Below are 17,339 nucleotides of genomic sequence, written 5' to 3' on the forward strand. Positions count from 1 at the left end.
ATAGCAGGGGACTCTTGCACTATCATTGATGAAGCAGCTGAAGATGGTTGGTTAGGGCACTTTCCTGAGGAACTCCTGCAGCAATGTCCTGGAGCTAAGATGATTGTCCTCCAACAGCCACAACCATTTTCCTTTGTGTTAGATATGACTCCAGACAGTAGAGAATTTCCCCCTGATTCTCATTGACTTCAATTTTACTGGGCTCCTTGATGCCACATCTAGACAAATGCTACCTTGATGTCAAGGGCAGTCACTGTCTGGAATTCAGCTCTTTTGTCCATGTTTGGTCCAAGGCTGTAATGAGGTCTGAATCTAAGTGGTCCTGGTGGAACCCAAACTGATCATCGGTGAGCGGGTTATTGCTGAGTAATTGCCACTTGATAGCCCTGTTGATGACACCTTCCATCATTTTGTTGATGATTGAGAGTAGACTGCTGGGGAGGTAATAGGCTGTAGAAGATTTGTCCTGCTTTTTGTGGATGGGGCATATCCAGGCAATTTTCCACATAGTCGGGTCCATGCTGTACTGAAACTGAAATTGTACTGGAACAACTTGGCTAGGGGTGTGGCTAATTCTGAAGCACAAGTCTTCAGCACTGCAGCTGGGTTGTATCCTTTGCTGTATCCTGTGCCTTCAGCTGTTTGTTGATGTCACGTGGAGCGAACCGCATTGCTTTGGCTGAATATTGGCATCTGTGATCATGGGACCGTCACAAGGAGGCTGCGATGGATCATTAACTCAGCACTTTGGCCGAAGATGTTCGCAAACACTTCACCATCATTGAGAATGGGGATGTTTGTTGAAACTCCTCCTCCCATTAATTATTTAATTGTTGACCACCATTCATGACTGGATGTGCTCGGACTGCAGGAATGTTGCTCCTTCTGGAGTAACAATTACTCAATTCCCATCAAACTGAAGCAGATCTGAGGACAGATCGACTGCTATTCTGTGAAAGCATCAACATCCCAAGGTGACCTCTGCCTATGAAATGAAGGCAGTTTGTATTTGTACATGGCAGATGAACAAATGCAGGACAAAGTAAAAATGTTGCTTCTTCAAACACTGATCAGACGCTTGGGTTTCCAAAAGGTTTCACTACCTTTACTTAAAAGATTCTAAGGCCTACTCAATGTTACACAATTGATGACTCACTTTCATTCAATGACTATCCAATAAACCAGCTGAGTTCAGGATCAAACTGTGTCTGAGTGTTAATCTATTTTACACCACTCTGCACACAGTTCAGTATTTCACCAGCGCCAGGCTACCCTAAATCAGACACATTCTGGTTATCCTTAAACACTTTTCCCTGGCTCCACTTTCCTTTTATGTCAGATAATCAAATATGTTGGGTCAAGAGTTTTCACTTACTGTATACTGTGACCACCTTTTTTTCCTCCTTCAGCTGATAACCGTCTGATTTACAGATTACACTGCATGGTGCTGCAAAATCCCATTTCTGCATACTTGGGAAATAGTCTGTGGACCAGTTAGTGCCATTTCTTCTGTTCGGATGTATCCCTGATTTATATTCCACAGTCATTATCGGTTCTGCACATGATGTACTGCAGTTCACCTCTAAAGAATCTCCAAATTCCACAGCTGAGGGGTTTGTGTCAATCCAAATCTCAAATCCAGTTACACTTGCTGCCAAGGAAACAAAACAGAATAGATTCAGGAAAAGGAAATCCTTTTAATTGCAGAACTCATGATTAACTCCCCACAGTAACTGCACACTTTCATTTTGTATCTGGGCACTTTTATAGTGGAAAAACTGATGGAAATTAAAACTGGAAGCTCAAAAAACCATACAGGAGGCTAAAAATTCAAATCCACGAACTGCTTTCAAAAAGTGGAAGTTAATAAATGTGTGGTTGCCCGTTAATAAATTTTAAACTTCCAGTATATGTGTAAAGAACTGTAAATGAAAGAAGTATCAACTCAGCCTTGGGTTGGATAAGCAGGCATTAGAAAGACCAAATAATGAGCTAACCATGACCGCAACATAGAAGGGAAAGCAGTAGATTGGGAATGTTTGCAAGATAGGTTCAGATAAAGAGAGCCCTTTAGCCAATTTATAGTTATCTTTCTGGCTTACTATCTTCGCATTTAGCCATTTCAGAAATTAGTGCTGTGTCCCGGCCAGATGCAGTGATGGACAAGATAATTCCTCTGGTGCAGGACCTCGCTTAGAGGAGGTTAACTGCAGAATGGGCAAGGAGGTCAATATCCTCAACATTTATCAAGCAAAATTGTAAATTGAAAATAATAATCCCATTACACAGGAGGAGCGACAGGAATGAATATCAGAAACACAGAGGCACTGGTCTGCTTCGGGTGACTGAGAAATTGCCGCACTTTGTGTGCCAGCATGGTGACTGGACCCTTTGGTTTTGCCCAATTCTGTGTTACTCATTGTAGCCTCATACAGATCTGTCAGAATTGCTGGTTTCAATGTGATGGCAACAACAAGCAGTAAGTGCCAGTGGGGTGAAACCCACATGGAACTTTGTTTTTTTCAATTCAAATGCTAGAAAAGAGCCAAATGACCTCTTCAGTTGTCAATAACAGACCAGAGCTGGTGTTGGGTGTGGAGGCTCCATGCCTGGGATCTGCTGGGGCTCTCCACTGCAGTGGACCTCCGCAGGCACTGCTGCCTTAAAATCCATGTCTGGTTTTTACTCTAAAGGGTACAGAGGAATGGCCACTGCTCCCAGTGTTTTTCACAAGCGCTGGCTCACTTATTTAAGACAAACCAATAGGGCAGAACAGAAAGTGCCAGAGTCGCAAGTTTAGATTTTTAGCACAAGTTGAGTCCCCGCCCTCACCTGTAGTTCTTTACCTCTCAAGTCTCTTTTGAGAAAGAACCCAGAGAACCCCAAACTAATATTTCCCAATGTTGAATTAAAATAGAGCAGGAAAATGTAAAAACCCCAGTAGTTTAACCATAAGGTCGTAAAGATCTGTTACCACCCTGAATATAATGTAAAGAGGAAATTACCTTGTTTACTTCAACCCACCTGTCATACTGAAAGTTAAGATGGAGAAGTAAATACATCCAACTGTTGAAATCAGCCTAAAGTCCATAACTCCGGGGTTTTGGAGAGAATGGATCTTCACAGTTTGCAGGCTGGAATCTGAAATTGCAACTGCTGTTGCTGCCTCTTGGAGATATTGCGTTACAGATCGTTATCAAGGATTGCATGAGCATCGCCCTTCCGGGACATTATTTGGAATTAAAACATTCATTTTGGGACTTAATGTGAGGAGATTCCACAAATACTTTTCTCTCATTTTAACATTTTGCAGATTAATCAGGCTTTTTGAAAGTTTTTCGATGTCGCTATAGGAGTTCCCGATGTGGTTGTAGGGGACAGGATTGAGTGTGCCTGTGTACCAGCTGTCGCACCCTGGCAGCTGGGATACAGGCTGCTGTGTCTTAGGGCATTCAGGATCTCATAGCTACTACTAGACCATTGATCCTGCTAATGAGCTGGGACACATATATGTATGGCACGCCCAGTGGAATGGTGATAATTGGAGGAGTCCTGCCTGATACTGCCATCTCCGTGGACAGTACACATGTGAAGCCTCTGGACTTCTCCCTCAGCTATCCTGCCAGTGATATGCAAGGGGAAACTTTAGGCTGTCCATGAACAAGCTCCAGGGATACCTTCACAGGAATAAGCTGCTACTAGTGCAGAGCCACCTTAGTCCCATGAGGTTTCTGTAGCAAAGGAGCAGTCAACCACCTCTTGTGATACTGGACATCAAGTTGCAACTTGAAGAAGCACTGGAAGTTGAGAAATAAAAGCACCTTTAGGCACCAGGGGAAGTATGGTGTCAGGGACAAGTAGGTTGGCTCATGTTCACTTTGGAGGTTCTTTTTAATTAAAAGGAGAATATTCATTCTGTTGTACTCACTTATTCATGGACATTAAATACAGGATTAAAAACTAGATAAATATAACCCAGGGGAGAGGTGAGTAGCTGCCCCCAATATCAAGGCAGCATTTCACTGAGCATAGCAACAAAGAGCTTGAGCAAAACTGAACTCAGTGGGAGTTAGAGGCAAAAGTCTCCAGTGACTGGAGTTATCCCTAACAGAAAGGAATGTGGTTGTATAAAAGCAAAACACTGCGGATGCTGGAAATCTGAAATAAAAACAAGAAATGCTGGAACCACTCAGCAGGTCTGGCAGCATCTATGAAAAGAGAAGCAGAGTTAACGTTTCGGGTCAGTGACCCTTCTTTGGAACGTGGTTGTGGTTGTTGGCTGCCAATCATCACCAGCCCCAAGTCATTCACTGCAAGTGTTCTTCATGGAAACATCCTCAGTACAATTATTTTCAACTACTTCATCAGTTACCTCCCTCAGTCATCAGGTCAGGACTGGGTCAGTTCATTGAGAATTCCACAATCTATAGCTCCATTCATAACCCCTTTGATATTGGGAACCCTATCCAGGTTCAGCTTCTGGCAGGCAATAACGTCCAGGCTTGGGCTGACAAGTGGCAGATAACATTCCTTCTCCAATTATACCAGGTAATGACCATCTTGAACAAGAGAAAGTCCATCCATTTCCTCTTGACCTTCAGTAGCACCAGCATCACCAGGAGCTTGACAGAGTAGACACTGAGGTTGTTTCCTATGGATGGGGAATCTAGAACACAGAGGCATGGGATAAAGGGGCCAATCATGAGGAGAAATTTCTTCACTCAAAGGGCTGTGAATCTTTGGAATTCTCTACCGCAGAGGGTTGTGGATGCTCCATCTTTGAATATATTTATGGCTGAGATGGAAACTTTTATTGTCTCTCAGGGAATCAAGGGATATGGGGAGCGAGTGGGAAAGCAGATTTTAGGACAAGTATCAGCCGTGATCATAGTGAATGGCGGAGCAGGCTCGAGGGGCCGTATGGTCTTCTCCTGCTTCTATTTCTTATGTTCTTACATCCCCGCACCATCATCTTGAGGATCACCACTGATTAGAATCTGAAGAGAACCAGCCTTATGATCACCATGGTAGGGCAATCACTTCCTGATCCTTGAAAACCACACCACCATCCAGAAAACTTATGGCAGGAGTGTGATTGTATGTTAACCACTCAGCTGGGTGGGTGCAGCTTTACAAATTATGGAAAAAACCACAGCTGCCAAAAATGAGATTAATTTCATCAAATGGAACAGTATTTTTGAACTATTACTGGACTTGAAATAACTTGTTTAAATAGACGACAACAGTGTCTGAAAACATGGCTGCACATTTGCATTCTAAAGGACAGTGGCTGGAAACATGGCAGTATATTTGTAATCTAAAAGACAATTGCAGGAAGAAGACAATGGGAATGCCTCCCTGACTTAATTAGCCAGATGGATTTTGATCAAGAAACATTGAATGTGTAAGAGACTGCAATTTGACGGCAAAAGAGAAGGAAGGTCTCTCCCTGTCTCTCTCTCTCAAGCAAAGTTCCAGGGAGCCACGGAAGTAACTTAAGCCTCAAGAAAGACGACCAGCGAAACATGTTTGAAAGTGTGCACTGGGCCCCAACGAGAACTGCAAGACATAACTTCAATCAAAGACTTTACATCAAACCCAGAGCCAGTAACTGAATTCCAGCTATTACTTCAAACCTTTCCCCTTCCTTCTCCTCCTCTGTCTCTATTTACGTGTGTGTTTCTTGCGTACGCATGCTAGCGTGGCCGTGTTGCATATTTTTTAGAAGTTTTAACTGAATTGGAGTTTTAAGGTTAATAAACTTACACCTTCCTTGTCTAAATCTGAGAAAACCTGTCTGGCTGATTTCTTTGCCATTATAATTAGAGAACCGTGAGCAAGGACTCACAGAGGGAAGCTAAAACACAGTGTTTTAAAAAGTTAAACCCTGTTATGGCCAAACCAGCAAGAGCCTAAAAGGGGGAGCCGTAGACCCCTTTTTCACCTGGTCATGTTACACATATGCAAATAGAAACAGTGGAGGTGAAAGAAGGGGAAATGTTTGAAGTAATAGCAGGAATTCAGTTACTGGCTCTGGGTTTGATGTAAAGTCTTTGTTTGAAGTTAAGTCTTGCAGTTCTCGTTGGGGTAAAGTGCACACTTTCAAAATTGTTTCACTGGTCTTTTGTCTTGAAGCTTAAGTTACTAAGCAGCACAGTGGCGCAGTAGTTAGCACTGCAGCCTCACAGCTCCAGCAACCCAGGTTCAATTCCGGGTATTGCCTGTGTGGAGTTTGCAAGTTCTCCCTGTGTCTGCGTGGGTTTTCTCCGGGTGCTCCGGTTTCCTCCCACAAGCCAAAAAGACTTGCAGGTTGATAGGTAAATTGGCCATTATAAATTGTCACTAGTATAGGTAGGTGGTAGGGAAATATAGGGACAGGTGGGGATGTTTGGTGGGAATATGGGATTAGTGTAGGATTAATCTTTATGGGTGGTTGACGGTCGGCACAGACTCGGTGGGCCGAAGGGCCTGTTTCAGTGCTGTATCTCTAATCTAATCTAATCTTACTACTGTCGGTCCCTGGAACTTTTTTTGAGAGATAGAAAGAGAGAGAGAGAGAGAGGGGGGAAGACAGGGAGAGAGCCTCCTTTTCTTTTGTCTTCAAATTGCAGTCTCTTCCTTAAACTGTTCTGAGAGCATAATTCAAATAACACCAAGTTGGCCAGCAGGTTATTCATGTGACTAGCACCTTATTTGGAACAGCCTCTCCTGCGAGGTTTGTGGATTTCCCCCAAGCTTACCAGACACTCTCAGTGGGGGTGTGGAATGCTGGCTCTTACACATTCAATGTCGCTTGATCAAAATCCATCTGGCTAAATGAATCAGGGCGGCACTCCCATTGTCTTCTTCCTGCAACTGTCCTTTAGAATGCAAATGTGCAGCCATGTTTTCAGCCACTGTTGTGGTCTATTTAAACAAGTTATTTCAAGTGCAGTATCAGTTCAAAAATAATGTTCCATGATGATGAAATTAATATGTCTCATTTTTGGCAGGTGCTGTTTCTGTCACAAAATCCATTCAGCATCTCACTCAATCCTACTTCTGTAGGCTCCTCACATCTTTTACTCCTTTAACTTTGGTTGACCCCCAGACTCTACTCACCATTTGTGCTAAAGGTAGCATGCATTTTGACCCTTGCACTGTGGAATTTGGATCCTGAAACCTTGTCTTGATATGCTGTTTCTCATCTTCAAAGTTTCCTCAAAATTTATCTCTATAACTATGTTTTTGATTGCAGGAGCCAGGAAATTGAGAGGATTAATAATTTTTCTTTCTCCCATCCTTTTGTAAAATGCTTTGGGACTGTACAAATTGCTGTTCTGATTATATCAGATGTGGTGTTGAGTACATGCCTAATACTATCTTGCTCTGTCTGCATTCCTGATCATTGCTCAACAATCCAGTAGTGTCTGTAGCTATACACAAGCTTTCATTTTTGTCTGTCACTTCTTTCTATTCTTTACTTTCAGTATTGGAAAAACCTGTGATCAGGTAGAACTGTGGTTTGAGTCTTTCCAAAACTGATAAGAATTTTTTTACCTTCTGTTTTGCCACCTCCTGGTCCTAGCACAGGGCTACTTCCCTGCACATATCCAAAGCTATCATTATAACAATGAGCTGACCATCAGAAATGGTTTGCAAAGAGAAAATGGGCCTCGGGTGATCTTTGCACTCATTTCGAGGCAATTGTAGTTGATCTTTTATTAGATGCTGGAGTATTCAATGTAGAAGTAGAACAATTGAGGAAGCAGCATGGCCACAGCTGGTGCAGATGGATTAATGCACTATTATACCTACAAAGCATTGCTATCACATCCTATTTACAAGCAACACATAAGCATAACTACATTCATTAATTACATTTTCTGATTTTCTTGGCTCTGTAGTTTAACCTGTTTGGACCCAGACCTCAGATACTGGAGATGAAAGTCCAAGACTTTAGTTGCAGTAAAAAATACACTAAACTATTTGAAAATACATGCCCAATACCCAAAGTTCCTGCTAAAACACCAAAGCAATGACTTCTCCCTCTGTCCAGTCTGATGATCAGATTTTTCTACAGCATCCTCCCAGTGGTTCTCATTTCTCCCATTGTTGGTTGTTAAAAACTCTATCACTATGATGATAATACAGAGGGGCGCATTTCCTGCAGGCAATCAGAGTTTGCTCTGTACTGTCAGTTTGTTCTGGCTGGCAATGGTTTCAGCTGAAAGCTCAGAGATAAAAACGATGCTCAATCACACATTCTCTCAAAACAGACATTGTGCAGAATTGCACCTTGATCATGCAGTGTGTTTTAGGAGGTCAAACTAATTTTAACTTTAGTTTATTCAAATTCTAACTACATATCTTTGTACTGGATATACCGTTAACCAGCTATGGATAGTGGCATCCAGAGAAAGTGAAATTTTTAGTTTAAAAACTTTACATTTATACTTCAAGTGAATGTTAGCAACAACAACTTGCATATAGTATTTTCAAAGTAGAAAAACATCTCAAAGCCCCTCAGAGGGAGGTCAGAAATGAATGAACGCAGAGTAATGGAAGAGAGTTAGGAGGGTGGCCGATAGCTTATTTGAGATGATGGGTTTTAGGAAGACTTGTAAGGTAGAAAGATACAGGGAGCATTTTGGAGAGTGGGATTGAGGCGTTTATAAGTTCTGGCATCAATTGTGGGCAAAGGGGTGGTATATACGAAAGGAAAATTTGAAGAATTCAGAATGCAAGTCGGAAGGACCTTGCAATGGTAGGGTCGGACAAGGCTCCGGAGAGATTTAAGATGGGATTAAACATCTAATATTCAATGTGTTGGAATACAGGAAGACAGTGTAGATTAGGAAGGACAGAGGGATGGGTGAGTGAAACTCTCTGTGGGACAGGATACAGAGAGCTGAAGGAGTCATGGGGTATCCTTGATGTTCAGGGCAATCCTCGAGTAATAGGTTTTAGGTGAGGAAAGTGAGTCAAATATGAACTAAATATGGTTGAGTTGGTCTAGTGATTGATGAGTGGGCCAGTTATATGCTGGGTGTAGTCAGGTTTATGGTTCCTTGGACTTCAGGACATTGTACCAGGCAACAGCAGGAATGGGAGACAGTATTAATGAATGTAATGATTTGGTGAGAACAAGTACATTGTGGGCAGAGGTGAGGGAGCAATTACTTTCAAAGCAAACATTAGTTTGAAAAGATGATTTTTCCAGCATTTGCACTTAATTCACTACAAAAACAAATTCTTTTAGTACAATTTTCTTCAAAAAAAATTCTGTTTACTTGTTCAAATATACCACACCAGTAGTCTATGAACAGCACTTTTTGTCCAAAAGAGTTGTGATATCACTATCTATAATTATCTCTACAAATATCAGCAAGATTTCAGAAAAATACCTTCATACTATGGATGTTACATTAATAAAACTGTCACAGTATACACAGTATGTGCTCAGAAAACAGTAGTGACGATAGTTCAAAAAGGCATCCGTTTGTAAAATATACTTTATAAAAACAATATTTATGCCATAACAAAGATTATTGTACAGTAGAAACAACTGCCATTTATAATGTAGTAAAATTTCCCAAGGTTCCCAAGGGAGAGTGAACAAACAAAATGGGCTGAATCGGCAGGGAGCTTCAAAAAGTGCGCGGTGCACGCATGAGACAAGCACCACGGAGCCGCCGTGATATTTTGCGTGGTGACTCATTAACATGGAATAGGCAGAAGGCCCGCCCCCGATGACATAGAGGGGGCAGGTGCTCCGTCCATGGCAACAGCATCCGGTATCAGCGCACAGGCACCGGCAACATTTTTAAAGGGCTTCAAGTCCTTCAGTTAAATCTAAATTTTTAAAGGTCCCACTTCTATAAAAATGGCAATAAAATTTTAATTTAACTTTGAATCCCCTCTCCCACCACTGGGTACTCAATAAAGAAATTGACCTATCCCCTCAAAAAAAACACCTTTTGTTATTACGAACTCCACCCCCCCACCCCGAACCTCTGCATCTCAATCCCTTCCCACCATCCCCACAACCAATAGGAACAGTTTCCCCCACTCACGCCCTGAATATTTCACTCCTCCCCCCCTCCCCACCATGTCACGCCTTGGATCTCCAAACGAAGATCTGAAGACATAGGAGCTCTGGCCACTGGCCGGAATATCAGCGTGGGACGGCCTTCGTGACAAGGTAAGTGCTTTTGCATGTAGTTAAATTAATTTTAATATTTAAATGAGGCTTTGTCGAGTGGCAGGGGGACCGCACTGAGGCCTCGCTGCCACCGGTAAAATGCAGCAAGACCTTCCCAGCATCAAGGCCCGTGGTGGACCTCTTCTGGAAGTATTTTCTGGACCCCTCCCCCCCCCCACCGTCGGCTGGTTTACAAAATTCAGCCCAATTTGTCACCAATCCACATAAGGAGATATTAGGAAAGAGAAAGAACTGCATTTATATAGCACCTTTCACCACCACAGGACGTCCCAAAGCAGTTTTCCACCAATGAAGTACTTTTGAAGTTTAATCAGTGTTGCACTTTAGGAAATGCAGCAGCCAATTCCCACAAACACAATGTGATAATGACAGGATAATTCTTTTTGTGATGTTGATTGAGGGATCAATAATGTTCAGGATACTGGCGATAACTCCCCTGCTCTTCTTCAGAAATAGTACGAGGGATCTCTTACGTCCATCAGAGGGGGCAGATGGGGTCTCGGTTTACTGTCTCATCTGAAAAATGGCACCACCAACAGTGCAGCAATCCCTCAGTACTGCACTGGACTGTCAGCTTTGATTTTGTGGTGAAGTCCTGGAGTGGGACTTGAACCCACAACCTTTTGAGTCAGAGGCAACTGAGGCAGCTGACACAAGTGACCAAAACCTTCGTCAAAGATGTAGCTTTTAAGGAGAGTCTCAAAGGATGGTGGAGGGGCAGAGAGCTTTAGGGAGGGAATTCCTCAGCTGAGGGCCGAGGCAGCTGAAAGCACAGTCGCTAATGTTAGGATGATGAAAATCAGGATGTGCAAGAAACCAGAATTGGAGGCACGCAGATTTCTCAGCAGGTTACAGGGCTCAGGGAGGCACATAAGAAGGTAACAAATAGGAGCATAAGTGGCTATATTACCCTTTGAGCCTGCTCTGCCTTACAATATCATGGCTGATCTGATCTTGGCCTCAACTCCACTTTCCTGCCAGTTCCCCATAGCCCTCGACTCCCCTATAATCTGAGGTGTTGTCTCACATCACCTGTTTGTAAAATATACATTGCAGAAACAATATTTATGCCAGAAAACAAACAGTCACAACAGAAATAGATTAGCCTTCATCTCATTTAGTGGGAAAGCCAGTTTTTTTCGCACTGCTATTGTTACCACTGCTGAACCCAACTAGATACCAAAGTTCAGGTGACTTTCCAGTGTTTGTGGAAATTAAAATATAATTTCAAACACACTGATTTGAAAACAGTCCAAAAATACTGAGTGTTGTCAGCAATGAGCTGTTCTTACAGTTAGTGCATTAATGACTGCGAGTGGACTTTATCATTGCAATCAGTGGCGTCCCTCAGTAACAATATTAACAGCATCGTTGGAATTTCTTCCCAAAATCAGGACATGTAATATCATTTTAATTGGTTAAACCTGTTTGTAATTGTCATTATCCCACCAGGTTATGGATCAAGTTTTTTCAAAGGGACATTTTCCTGGTATTCATTTCCATTGGGGATCTGTGGATTGTTGTTTGGTTTTGCTTTGTATACTTTATATAATCCTCTTTTATGGGCACTGGATATTTTGTACAAGGCAACAACTAATAGGATCATTGCTAATATTCCTGCGATCACCAAAAATAGTATCCATAGTTCACCTATGAAAACATACAAAAAAGTTACATAAATTATTGACAGTCCCAGGGCAATATATTTATTACAAAACTCCTGATCATCTCTAAAATTTGTGTTATAAACAATGGGAATTTTTCATGGACTTCCAAATGTGTTACATTCAGCTCTTCCGTCTGATTTTCAAGTTGTGTTCTTCACCTCCTTTCATTGTCCCCAAACCACAGCCCAGTCCTGATTATCATAGTGGATAGACTGCCTGTTCCCAGGTACCTGTCTTTTCCCATTTACACTACTCCAAGGAATTGTATATAGGTAATGGAGATCAATTCCTCTCTGTGGAACTTAGATTTTACTGAATCATAACTATAGAGTCCATCATCTTCCCTGGCATGGAGTGCACCAGTCAGTGTCGGGGAAGGGATGAAGAGTTTATATTTAAGGCGGAGACCCTTTGTTAGAACAAAGAATGATGTGGGAACAGGAGAGAGGGGTATCTGTAACCCTGCTATTCGCCTCCTATTTCTCTTTTTGGAATTGACAACTGTGTTTTGCTAGGCTTTTCTATTTCAATTTCTTACCTGATCTGCAGGAGTTCCATTTTTTTAACTCACTCCGATTTTCTCATTTTACCTCCTTACACACTCCATGTCCCTCTATTATCTTTCATTAATTTAATAAATCTTTCCATTTTCTGCTGCAAAGATCGCACGTCATCCAACAATTTCCTGTTTTTCTTTAAAGCCAAATTTCACTGATACTTCTTCTGTTTGTTTGTCCCTACACTTTGCTTCTAATTCTATTTGAAGATCTTGCTCATCTTCCATTTTTCAGCCAAAAACATTCACCATCCATTCTCTGCACAGATTTTGACTGACCTGCTCTGTTGCAGCCACTCCTGGTTTTGTTTTACATTGTGATTGCCCCCCCTCACTATTAGAATTGAAGCCCAGCCATGTGATGCAGCTCACTGAGCTGCCAACACCCTGCACCATGACCGGCAGTGTGTGGATTCACAGCTGCAACTCCCCTGCTGCGGAGTTATTGCTCAGGCAGTCTGGGCAAACACAGAGCAGGAATAAGGCGCTCCTACACACAAAGAGAAACAAGTGGAAGGGAGTATCACTCTGGGCCATTCTTACTAATGTCCTAGAGGCCAATTACAGAGCAGCATTGTGAGAGGCAGGCAGTAGTTTATCCATTTGGCCCATTGCCAGCAAGTGTGGAGTAGAACAGGAGGAGTCTTAAAGAAAATAAATGAATAACTGAGTTAAGTAAACCGAAATGGCACTCGGGATTTATTTGGGATAACAGAAATGCTGCTTCAATCCACAAAGGAATAATTATTTATTCTTTGCATTCTGACCAATATTACAAACTGACCTTTGATCCTGATGTCCACTTCCTTCTCATCAGTTCCATATTTATTGGTAACTGTACATTTATAAATGCCTTGATGTTCTGATGTTGCGTGGGAAATATGGAGGACTCCAAGAGGACCATCCTGAATGTTCCTGCCATTACTGGGGGCTTCCCACTTTAATGTCGGCGTGGGGTTTCCACTGGAATTGCAGATAATTGTAACCTCATCACCTTCACTGAGGGTTACTGGAACCCCTGACACGGTTTGGTCATTTACTGATATGGTTGTATTTTGAGGTTTATCTGGAAAAGAGAAAAGGAAAAGATGAAAAGAGGCAGGAAAGGCACATCACAGGATCACTGACACAGCACCACATCAGTGCTTGGATTAGCTGCATTCCCAAACTTAGTCACATATTGTGCTCTCATCCATCTTCAACAGCCAGTTCAGAACATCTGAATCCCTACAGTTGGATTGAAGTCCAGTGAGTGTTACTGCCTGGAATTTACTCCCACTCATCTGTCATTTTATAAAGCCAAAGTGAAATGCAGTTTCTTTGTAAATATAAACTCAACATAACAGCCACTCACTGGATCAGCTTGCATAAGGATATCACTTCCTGTAATCCATTACTCACACAAAATGACTGAATTTACAGAGGAGTTTCTGGATCCATACTCATTGGTAACTGTGCACGTGTACAGACCACTATGCCACATTTGAACTGATGGGATGTGGAGTATCTCTCTGCTGAGTATCTTCCCATCTTTGGTCCAGAACACCTGGGGAGCTGGGTTCCCTGCACCATGACATGTTAAATTCTGTGATTTCCCTTCAATCCAGTCTTCTTGTGCTTTAAAGATCTGTGCTTCCATTGGAGCATCTGTAAATTTCATTAGAATACAAAATTAAAACTTGAAATTGAATAACAAAGCTCAAATACTTTTCAGATCTTTCTGGTGATTTTATTTTGGTGCTCTCCAGATGTCAGTGCTCAGAATAAAACTGACTTCTGTATGAAAACTCAGTGTCATGCTGGGCCTCCACCTGCCAAGAACGAGTTACATTAATTTTGTCATGAACATTGATTTTAACCTGTTACTAGAGTGAAGAAGACTTGCTAAGCAGATCAGCCATGGCTGGAAAATACATTTGCGTATTAACAGATGGTGTTTGGAAGAACAAAGCAGCCATTCCCTGACATTCAACCCACAATGGAGTTTTAATCACCAGGTGAAGGTGGGGGAGCTCACATTCCAGGTTGACTGCTAAGATGACTGAATACATAAATGGACATGCTCAAACCAGCTAGTCACATGACTAACCTGCTGGGCAACCTGAGTTTTTTGAATTTGTACAAACATTTTCTGCTGAAAGCTGTTTGCTCCTGGACTGAGAAGATGCATCTCCTGTCTGCTCCCATCTCTTTCTCACAAACCTCTGAATCCACTGAAGACACATGAACCCCAAGAGAAAGAGAGAAAAGTCTCCTACAGCGAACAAGGTTTAAGAAGAATACTGGGCCCCAACAAAACCAAGATCTACCTACAATCAAGGATTCTACAGTGAGCTCGAAGAACTGTAACAATAACTCTTCAGATATTGCCTCAAACCTTTCCACTTTATTTTTCTTCTGCTCTTTTCTGTCTCTATTTGCATGTGTGCAACGGGTATGCATGCTAGCATGGGGCATGGCATGTATCCGTAGGCGTTAACCGAATTAGAGTTTAAGTTTAATAAATTTTAAATTTTCTTCGTTAAACCGAAGAAAGCATGTTTGTGCTACTTTTTTTGCCTTATAATTGGAAAGTGGCGAACAAGGATTCAGTAAGGGGGAGCTAAAAACACAATGTGTTTAAAATTAAACCCTGTTACAGAAGACCAGATGAAGACTGAAAGGGAACCCTAGACCTCTTACTCACCTAGTCATAACATCAGAGTCAGCATGAAACACTCCCAGGTCAAATAAAGCACAGGAGTAAAGGCAGAATAATTGTCCCTGTACTCTGCAGCAAAGAGCAAACTTTTGAGTGCCACTTTTGAGAGATCTCCAAGTGATGTCTACTTTATCCTGTTTTTGAATAGCTGATTGAGCACCACTCTGAGAATAGAGAAGGGTGGTCTTTGGTTAAACGGTTCTAAGAGGAGTTTTACAGCTCTCTAGTTAGATGGACTTATTGAACTATTGTTGAAATCTTACAGTGCAATATTCGTAATTAATCGATTAATACAATGTGTTATATACAATACAAAAAAAAAAGATTAGTGAAGACAAATGTGGGTCCCTTATAGTCGGAAATGGAGGAATTTATAATGGGGAACAAAGAAATGGCAGACCAATTAAATACATACTTTGGTTCTGTTTTCACAAAGGAAGACACAAATTACCTGCCAGAAATGTTGGGGAACATAGGGTCTAGTGAGAAGGAGGAACTGTATGAAATCAGTATTAGCAGGGAAATGGAGTTAGGGAAATTGATGGGATTGAAGGCCAATAAATCCCCCCAAGCCTGATAATCTACATCCCAGTGTACTTAAGGAAGTGGAAATAGTAGATGTATTGCTGGTCATTTTTCAAAATTCTATAGACTCTGGAACAGTTCCAATGGATTGGAGGGTAGCGAATGTAACCCCACTATGTAAAAAAGCAGGCAGAGAGAAAACAGGGAATTATAGACCAGTTAGCCTGACATCAGTAGTGAGGAAAATGCTCGAGTCCATTACAAAAGATGCAATAGCAGAGCACTTGGAAAACAATGACAGGATCGGACAAAGTCAACATGGATTTACGAAAGGGAAATCATGCTTGACAAATCTACTGGAATTTTTTGAGGATGTAACTAGCAGAATAGATAAGGGAGAACCAGTGGATGTGGAGTATTTGGACTTTCAGAAGGCTTTCGATAAGGTCCCACATAAGTGATTAGTGTTAAAATTAAAGCACATGGGATTGGTGGTAAGGTACTGACACTGAGAGAGCTAGTTGGCAGAAAGGAAACAAAGAGTAGGAATAAACAGGTCTTTTTCCGAGTGGCAGGCAGTGACTAGTGGGGTACCGCAGGGATCAGTGCTAGCCAGAATATATAATTAATGATATAGATGAGGCAATTAAATGTAATATATCCAAGTTTGCAGATGACACAAAGCTGGGTGGGAGTGTGAGCTGTGAGGAGGATGCAGAGAAGCTCCAGTGTGATTTGGACAGGTTGAGTGAGTGGGCAAATACATGACAGATGCAGTATAATGTGGATAAATGTGAGGTTATCCACTTTGGTGGCAAAAACAGAAAGACAGATTATCTGAACGGCGATAGATTGGGAAAGGGGGAGGTGCAGCGAGACCTGGGTGTCCTTCTGCATCATCACGGAAAGTAAGCATGCAGGTGCAGCAGGCAATTAAGAAGGCAAATGGTATGTTGGCCTTCATAGCGAGAGGATTCGAGTACAGGAGCAAGGATGTCTTGCTGCAATTATACAGGGCCTTGGTGAGACCACACCTGGAATATTGTGTGCAGTTTTGATCTCCTTATCTGAGGAAGGATGTTCTTGGTATGGAGGGAGTGCAGTGAAGGTTCACCAGACTGATTTCTGGCAGGACTGACGTATGAAGAGAGATTGGGTCGATTAGGCTTGTATTCGCTAGAGTTTAGAAGAATGAGAGGGGATCTCATAGAAACCTACAAATTTCTAACAAGACTGGAGAGACTAAATGCAGGAAGGATGTTCCCGATGGCGGTAGAGTCCAGGACCAGGGGGTCACGGTCTAAGGATAAGGTGCAAGCCATTTAGGACTGAGATGAGGAGGGTTTTCTTCACCGAGAGAGTGGTGAACCTGTGGAATTCTCTACCACAGAAAGCAGTTGAGGCCAAATCATTAAATATATTCAAGAAAGAGTTAGATGTAGTTCTTAGGGCTAAAGGGATCAAGGGATACGGGGAGAAAGCGGGAACAGGGTACTGAGTTTGGATGATCAGCCATGATTGAAGGGCCGAATGGCCTTTTCCTGCTGCTATTTTTCTATGTTTCTATGTTTGACATTTCTATGCTATTTTATCAAAAGTGTTAACCTGTTTAAATAAAGATGATGCAATTGTTTTCTAAATAAACAACCGAATGACCACTGCAAACAATAAACATATCAATACAAT

General features: G+C 42.0%; 2 protein-coding genes across 4 annotated transcripts in view; both read right to left on the minus strand.

The window, feature by feature from the left end:
* Positions 1–3,149, minus strand: part of LOC137355789 (intercellular adhesion molecule 5-like) — a 41,246-nt gene extending 38,097 nt beyond the window's left edge. Inside the window, exons 1-2 of one of the 2 annotated variants that reach the window (XM_068021300.1) lie at positions 3,025–3,149; positions 1,376–1,651 (exon numbers count right to left, since the gene is read on the minus strand). In XM_068021300.1, coding sequence (XP_067877401.1) covers positions 1,376–1,651; positions 3,025–3,091 — 343 coding nt within the window. In that variant the 5' untranslated portion in view covers positions 3,092–3,149. Of the gene's footprint in view, positions 1–1,375; positions 1,652–3,005 lie in introns of both variants that reach the window. The other variant, XM_068021301.1, reaches the window with a different exon arrangement.
* Positions 3,150–9,480: 6,331 nt separating this feature from the next.
* LOC137355794 (intercellular adhesion molecule 5-like) overlaps positions 9,481–17,339 on the minus strand; it is a 34,563-nt gene continuing 26,704 nt past the window's right edge. For both annotated transcript variants that reach the window (XM_068021313.1, XM_068021314.1), the window contains exons 6-8: positions 13,829–14,074; positions 13,212–13,493; positions 9,481–11,854 (exon numbers count right to left, since the gene is read on the minus strand). In XM_068021313.1, the coding sequence (XP_067877414.1) occupies positions 11,658–11,854; positions 13,212–13,493; positions 13,829–14,074 (725 nt within the window). In that variant the 3' untranslated portion in view covers positions 9,481–11,657. The remainder of the gene's footprint in view (positions 11,855–13,211; positions 13,494–13,828; positions 14,075–17,339) is intronic.

This window comes from Heterodontus francisci, chromosome 43, assembly GCF_036365525.1.
Source record: "Heterodontus francisci isolate sHetFra1 chromosome 43, sHetFra1.hap1, whole genome shotgun sequence".
Lineage (NCBI taxonomy): Eukaryota > Metazoa > Chordata > Chondrichthyes > Heterodontiformes > Heterodontidae > Heterodontus > Heterodontus francisci.